General features: G+C 37.3%; 1 protein-coding gene across 1 annotated transcript; it reads left to right on the top strand.

The window, feature by feature from the left end:
* Positions 1-4,552: 4,552 nt before the first annotated feature.
* On the top strand, positions 4,553-7,808 carry LOC128740528 (WD repeat-containing protein 36). Its single transcript, XM_053836076.1, has 2 exons — positions 4,553-6,232; positions 6,646-7,808. The coding sequence occupies exons 1-2, from the start codon at positions 4,687-4,689 to the stop codon at positions 7,803-7,805; spliced, it is 2,706 nt and encodes a 901-aa protein (XP_053692051.1). The 5' UTR covers positions 4,553-4,686; the 3' UTR covers positions 7,806-7,808.
* Positions 7,809-8,211: the final 403 nt, after the last annotated feature.

Raw genomic sequence — 8,211 nt, 5'->3', positions numbered from 1 at the left:
TGTTTAAACCAAGCAAACAAGCGGCATAGCCGATTGAAATAAACTAAATTTTAGGTAATTGCAAACAAAATTTAAGTTTTTAATAATATAGAAGTTCCATCTTGATTTAAATATTAATATGAGTTACTAATATACTGAAACAATAATTTGGAACCACAAAAAGTTAGTTCAAAACAGTAACAATTTTCGTTTGTTCAACAACTAAATTAATGTTTGAAACAACCTTGTTCGATTATCCTCCGTGTGGGAATGATGCAAATGGATAATAAAGGTAAGAAAAAGCATTACCTTTCATTTGATATATATTGTTACTGCTTCGGGAGATTCTTACAGCTTCGCAAGTGTATTTATGTTTACGAACTGATAGGTTATATGTTTGGTTCTTGGCGCAGATGATGCTAATCACGAAAATAAATCTGTTAGCATTTGAAAACACATTGGAAAACAGTGCAGACTGAAAATAGTTGGTGATTCTTTATCCCGGATATGTAAACTTTACAGCTGACTCTATGTACTTTTGTTTCATGCGGTACAAAATCAAACATTAACATTTTTCTGCCATAAAGTTAATTAATTCGAATATTTTCACTTACCTTAACGTAGATAAACTAATTTCTTCCAATATTTCGCTATCTAAAATCCTGACAATTGAAAGGATTAATCAAAAACTGCATTTTATTTCAGCTTTTTTAAAAAAATATATGGAGTTTGACAGCGATTTTACTTTTCATCACTTTTTTTATGCAGCGCCTCTAAGCAGTAGAATCAATATATATAGAATGCCAGTGTCGCTGTTTTACTACAGGACTCATTGTGTTAAACATGGTGCTAACAATCTGTATCAAGTCTGTGAATCGGGAACTTCATTGTCAAAGATGCTCGTTGTTATTTATCTGTTCTTTATCTGTGTGCTGGTTGGTGCTGTCATCAGTGCGCTCATCGCTGTGTTTTCATGGTTTTCAACGTTCTTTTTTTTTCGTCCGAATGAATTGAATTCCACAACTGCGCCCTTTTGCATCGATTTTTTCAGAAATTTGCAACAAGCGAAGTTTGCAATCACATTACTTGGCAGCCATATTTGAAATTTTAAACTGGTTGTCAAAGTTTGACAATGAGATTCCCCTTTTGATGAATCTCAGGCACACACACATATGCATATATAATGTAAATACATTATCTGAACATGTGTGATGTTTACCACGCGCACTGCAGCGACACTGGCATTCTATATATATATTGATTATACTCTCTAAGCGGGCGATAGCTTGTCAAAAACGCCTATGGAAATTTACTATTAGTTATATGCAGAATATTTTGAGTGTGGCTTAAAAATAATCTGTGAAAATCTGCACACTTTTTTAGGAAGTCTGTGAAAGTTTAAAGAGGTTCGAACAAAAAACTGCAACAAAGCAATAAAAGTCATAAAAACTGGAAATATCTGCAAATTTATAATGATAATGAGAGAAGTGAAGTGAAACCACAGATAACAGACATCCAAGCTAGAACAAAAAGCTTCGTAAACCGTGTGTAAAATGACTCTAGCGACATCTAACTGCTTATTGCCACTTGCATTCTCTTAAGTGATTGAAGCGCCCGCTTGCGATACCTGCAGCTGGTGTTGGGCAGAGCTGCCAGATATCCCGCTTTTTTCAGCTTACCACATATTGTACACATATATTATAAATACGGCATGGTTAAAAGATATGTTTATATTAGAAATCAATATAATTCCAAATAGATGAAACAGAATGCACAAAATCATTGTTTCCGTGATTCGGCGTTAAAATTCGATAAAGAATAATTCTTTTAAAAAATATCTGGCAGCTCTGCAAAGTGTTGCTGATATTTTGAGGTTTGTTCATGACAAAAAAGGAAGGAAATATTTTTTCCTTTTGTTTATCTTCCCGTTTAAGATTTCGTGCAAGTGCGAGCAGGCTCTTCCGCGAAACTAAAAAAGGATGTTCAATTCTTTTCGCACTCACACGAAATCTCATTGTGGATTGGCAATGCGTGCGTGATGTCAAAAGTAAAATATTTCCTTCTGTTTTTTTTCTCGCTAAAAAGCTAAACATCGATGATTCGCGGTTTTGCTGATGTTGTTCAGGCGTGAGAAAAAAAGAGGGAAGTATATTTTTGATTTTTTCGTTACTCACACGTTGACAGTTCGTTACGAGGTTTCCTGTAAGTGCGAGCAGCCACGAAATCTCTTTTACTGCTTTCAACGCGAATTCGTGACTACAAAAGTGAATGAAATTTTCAAGCCTGTTCGCACTTACACGAAAACCCATGCCGAATTGTCAAAACTTGTGGGAAAACAATAGCAAAAATACTTCCTTCTCTTTTTTTCTTACAAAAACCAAACAAATATCAGCAACTTCGTAGTCTCGAATATGTATACAAGAGATCGTGAAGGGTGTAGCATCGTAGTCGCGAATGTGTACCTTATGGGGTTTCGTGTATGAGCGAGCGGGTGTCGATTTCTTTTAATATACACTAGGGCCCCCAGCTATATAGGATTTTGTGTTAGTGTGAGCAGGCTTCAAATTGCTTTTGCGCTCATGTCTTCGAATGAACATTTTAGGTGATCATGGAACATGACAAAGCAGGTATAATTTAATTGTTAACCTGTTTATTGCACGCTTCGTGCTGCTACAGCCGCTGCTGCTACCCTCCAAAAAAGGAGGGAAAGCTGAATTGGTACAAAACCGGTTTTTATCCAAAACCTCTGGCAGTAATCGAACAGAAATCCGGCAGAAAACCCGAGGCGAAATTTTTGCCCGAATCGGATGTCATTTCTGCTAGTTTTCACGGATGACTGCGGCCAGAAACCCGGCAGAATGTCTGGCAGAAAAAGTTTTTCGCTGCCAGATTTTTGTTCGATTTCTGCCGGACGCGCCTAAGCTTTTTACGCGCTTAATGGTGGCCGCTATAAATTGTGTTCGTAATATGCGAACAATCTTTTTGACAACTCTGCATACATCAAATCTGGCACTTTTCTCTTGCAACCGTACCATGCTCTTTCTTTCGTTTACGCCAAAGAAGGAGAGCAAAAATGTGCGATATGCGTAAACAAAACTATTGCTCTCCTTCTTTTGCGTAAACGAAAGAAAAAGCAACACTGCCGTACAGGAGAAGAGTGCCCGCAGTTTTGATGGATGCAGAGTTGTCAAAAAGATTGTTCGCATATTACGAACACAATTTATAGCGGCCACCATTAAGCGCGTAAAAAGCTTAGGCGCGTCCGGCAGAAATCGAACAAAAATCTGGCAGCGAAAAACTTTTTCTGCCAGACATTCTGCCGGGTTTCTGGCCGCAGTCATCCGTGAAAACTAGCAGAAATGACATCCGATTCGGGCAAAAATTTCGCCTCGGGTTTTCTGCCGGATTTCTGTTCGATTACTGCCAGAGGTTTTGGATAAAAACCGGTTTTGTACCAATTCAGCTTTCCCTCCTTTTTTGGAGGGTAGCAGCAGCGGCTGTAGCAGCACGAAGCGTGCAATAAACAGGTTAACAATTAAATTATACCTGCTTTGTCATGTTCCATATTATTCTCTTACCTTTTGCCCGAAACTGCAAAATTGATGAACCCAAGGATGAACCGCTTCTCCAGCCTCAAAGTGTCACATTTGACATAAAGAGAATCGGGCGAAAAATGAAGACTGGTTCTGTTCGATTTCTGCCAGGCATCCGAAATTTTCGTAAACGGGTAGGCGGGCCTGTGCCAGCCAGTCGTTTTTTATTCGGGTTTCAACGGTTACGGTTACTAGAGTGACTATATACCGAATGGTGACATGTCATCCCAAAAGTATGCAATGCTCTACTGTGTTACCTGACTCACTGCGAATATGTGTATTATTCAAATAAAACGTAACCATACGTTTTATTCGTTAATAACGATAACAAACGATTTTTTATAAGTTGTGCTTTTGTTATTGCATTTAATTTGTAAAAAGTTGCTTAACCCTTTATAAGGCCGTGGCAATTATTTTGCCACCAACGAAAAATATTTGTATTGCGTCTATAATGACATCAATATAATTATAGAGGCAAAATAAAAAATTTTTGTTGGTGGCAACATAGTTGCCACTGCCTTATAAAGGGTTTTAAATAATAATTCAGTTTTACAATACAATTATTGCGTACTACTGGCACATGAAATATAACGTTTAAGTACGTTATTTTTAGTGGTCAAAATTAACGATATTTTTCGAAACCTTTCGAACCAACACGATCCCGCGAATACAACGCATATTCGCAGTGAGTCAGGTAACACAGTAGCAATGCTTATTTTCTTTCTCTTTCCTGCAAACGCGTTGGATTGGTCGTCTGCTCGATTGGAATGACACTGACAGATAATTATCATTCCAATTTTAACATTATTGTCGCCACTCTATATAGTCACTCTAATGGTTACGAGAAATAAAAATCGAGCACTGATGTTCGAGTAGAGTAGTGGTAAATATTTTTTGTAATATGGCAGCTCTGATTGTATGCACGTGTTTTGGTTTATATGTCCTATAGGTTTATTTATATGTTCCTTTTAACCGGTTTAACTAAAAATCTGAAAAAGGTGTTTCGAAATCGATTAAAATATCCAATGCGAAGTTTAGAGATTGTGTGCCATTCATTAATAATATATTCATATAATTGATTGTTCTAAAAAATAACAGCAATATAAATCTTAGAATGCGCGGAAGTGTGATCTTTCAACCAAGCCGAAGCCTGGGATATGTCAGTAATCATATCCCGGCGTATGTACGATACATTGAAAAGCGTAATGAGAACATCATAACAACCTGTGTCGGTAAATCTTTTCATGTCTATGCTGCAAATAGCTTCCGGTTAGTGCGAGTTAGTGGATTGCATCCAGAAGAAATTTCTTGTATTGCTGCAGATGGTTTTTTAACGTACATTGCCGCTGGCAATGTAATCTATGGTTGGCGCTCTAGTAACCAACTGCGAAAAACCTATAGAGGACATGTAAAACGAGTTCATTTATTACTTCCTTTCGGGAAACATTTGTTATCTATTGATGAAGCCAATTTGCTTAAAATTTGGTTCATAGGAACAGAAGAAGTTTACCTCGAAATTCCTTTTAACGAGAAGTACTTCAATATATCAGCGCTTATGCACCCGGCCGCATATAAAAACAAAGTGTTACTTGGAAGTACACAGGGAGGATTGCAACTATGGAACATCGAGAAAGCTAAGTTGGTACATGCATTTAAAGACGTCGGTAGTCAGATTTCTGTACTGGAACAGGCACCAGCCATTGACGTAGCAGCTGTTGGTTTGAAAAATGGCAGAATTATCCTGTTAAACTTAAAATATGAACAAACCGTAATTGAATTGAGTCAAGATTGGGGGCCCATAACTGGAATCACGTTTCGCACTGATGGTCCTAATGATGATCATTATATCATGATCACTTCAAGTACAAATGGACAGGCCACGATTTGGAATCTAAAAGAACATTCAATTGTTTCCACGCTCCAAGTTCACGACGATTCTGTGACAACTCTTAAATGTTTTGCAAATGAGCCATTGTTGCTAACCACTTCTGCAGATAATTCCATGAAGTTATGGATATTTGACTTACCAGATGGAGGAGCTAGACTACTAAGAGTTCGTGAGGGTCATGGAGCACCACCAACATGTATAAGATATCATGGATCCTCAGGGCAGTTTATTTTATCGTCTGGTGAAGATTCCTCTTTACGTATATTCAACACCATGTCTGAAACGTTGAATAAGAGTTTAGGAAAAGCTAGTTACAATCGAAAGGCTTCAAAAAAGTACCGTAAAAAAGAAGATCCTTTTCAAATGCCACCGATCTGTTTTTTCACTTCCGAAACTACACGCGATAAAGACTGGGATAGTATCGCAGCTGCACATTATGGATTAGTACAAGTGACAACTTGGTCTTTTGATAAATGTCGCATGGGTGAACTCAAACTTGTACCTGAGATGTTCCAAAGTAAAAATCGTAGCGATTTTGGAGTATCTGTGACAGCCATTTGCTTGAGTTATTGTGGTAACTTTGTCACTATCGGTTATTCGAGTGGTCACTTAGAGCGATTCAATGTTCAGAGCGGGATTCACCGAGCCAGCTATGGTAAACCACCAGCACATGAAGGAGCTGTGCGTGGTGTCGCTATGGATAATCTTAATCAATTCGTAGTATCTGGAGGAGCAGATGGAATAATAAAATGGTGGCACTTCAAGCATAATGGTATGAATGATTAGTACTTATTTTGTAGATGTAGTAGGTAGATATAGAAGAGGTCTCTGCACAGTCTCTTTGAACCTCATAAAAACATAGCTTACTTTCCTTTCCTCAAACAAAACAGTCTTAAGGGCTTTTTAAAAAAGCAGACTTAGGTGTCTTTAAGACTTGAGCCTTCTCTATCGACAGACTTTGTAGCCGTTTTCAATAGGAATACAAAACAATTTTGGTAATACAGCGTTTTTATTGACCATAGCATAGCACCGCCCATCCAGGATTTGACCATACGACGAATCGTGCCTTGAATGGGCGCAACCGAGAAGTTTTTTAAGTAACCAAATAAAATAACATAAAATTTATTAAATTTCACTGCTTCAGATTAATATTGATTATTACTTGTTCTTTGCTCTATTTTTCAGTCAACCAAGTTGTACACCAACTTCAACTTAATGAGCCAATATCCCTATTCAACACGCACCGCGAAGGAGCAATGATTTCTGTAGCATTGGAGGATTTTTCGATATCAATTGTGGACGTTGATAGTCGCATTGTTGTGCGTACGTTTGAAAGTCATAAAAGTCCGATTACAGATATGTGTTTCTCGCCAGATAATCGTTGGCTTTTGTCGGCCAGCAAAGATTGTACCATTAAAGTCTGGGATATACCATCTGCCTATTTGATAGATCATTTTAGGACGCCAAAAATTTGTACTTCGCTGACATTTTCTCCATGTGGAGATTTTCTGGCAACGGCATTCGTTGACTGTAAAGAAATCTATTTATGGACGAATAAAACACTCTTTTCGCATGTTCCGATGCATGCTATAAACACGAAGATCGATGCTCCTCCGCTGGATTTATGTTTAGCTATGGGTAATGAAAACAAGCTTATAGAAAATGTACATGATTTGAGAGAAGCAATGGAAATGGTCAGTCTTAATTACAAAAGTCCTGCGCAATTATCACAAGAACTAATTACAATGTCTAATGCGCCGGTTTCTCGATGGCAGAATCTGCTTAATTTGGATGTTATTAAAAAGCGAAATCGGCCAAACATTAAACCACAAAAGCCGAAAACGGCGCCGTTCTTTCTCCCAACAGTATCGGGTCTTGATTTTACGTTCGATGTAAATAAAGATTCGCAGACAACTATCGAAGATAGTCAGCGTACATTAAAAGATATGCAACAATTGACAAGTTTTGGAAAACTTCTTAGAACTTGCGAAGATGAAAAATTCCAGAAGCCTATTGACTTTCTTAGCAATCTAGGTCCATCAATGGTAGATTACGAAATTTGTAACCTATGTCCTTTGGATGCTGTTGACGGAAATGTCTCAACAATGACTTTATTCATGAATATGATCATGTATGTTTTAGATAGTAATGAACGATTTGAGCTAGGGCAGAGTTGGTTAAGTTTGTTTCTTAAACACCACGGACGAACAATTGTAAAACACACTGTTTTAATGACAACACTAACACAACTTGAACAAATACAAATAAAAGGTTGGAATGTTCTGGAGAAAAATTTTTTGTATGGGATAGGAGTTGTAAGCAGTTTACGTAATTTCAATATTTGAATAAAGGTGTTATTTTGTTCGATTCAGTAATTGTACAAAACTATTTAAAAGAAATCCAACATATGCAACCGGGAGTAATACAACGTCGTGAATAAAAAAAATATTTTAAATGTTGATTGAACCAGTTGAACCAGTAAGCAGTCATAGCGCCTTCGAAAGCGTGTAACAGCAGTCATACGCAACATCGATGTACAAAAGCAGGAGCAGAAGGCATTCCGTCTGCCTTGAGGGATTCTAACCAAATTCTCCATATAGGTTAAATAATATGCCAATTTGGATATTGGAAAGCCGAAATAATACCTATTTTTCAAAGAAGTTTCTTTTAAATCAAACTATTAATTTTTGAGATCTTTATGTTTTATATATTTCGTGATCGGTAGACTAAGCTTTTAATTCGTTTTCAATA

The sequence above is a fragment of the Sabethes cyaneus genome, chromosome 1 (genome assembly GCF_943734655.1).
Source record: "Sabethes cyaneus chromosome 1, idSabCyanKW18_F2, whole genome shotgun sequence".
NCBI classification, from domain to species: domain Eukaryota; kingdom Metazoa; phylum Arthropoda; class Insecta; order Diptera; family Culicidae; genus Sabethes; species Sabethes cyaneus.
This window is presented reverse-complemented; position numbering and strand designations above follow the sequence as displayed.

Coding starts and splice junctions, on each gene's coding strand:
- LOC128740528 (XM_053836076.1), top strand. CDS start 4,687: ATGCGCGGAAGTGTGATCTTTCAACCAAGCCGAAGCCTGGGATATGTC. Junction 6,233..6,645: donor GTGGCACTTCAAGCATAATG/GTATGAATGATT, acceptor TCTATTTTTCAG/TCAACCAAGTTGTACACCAA.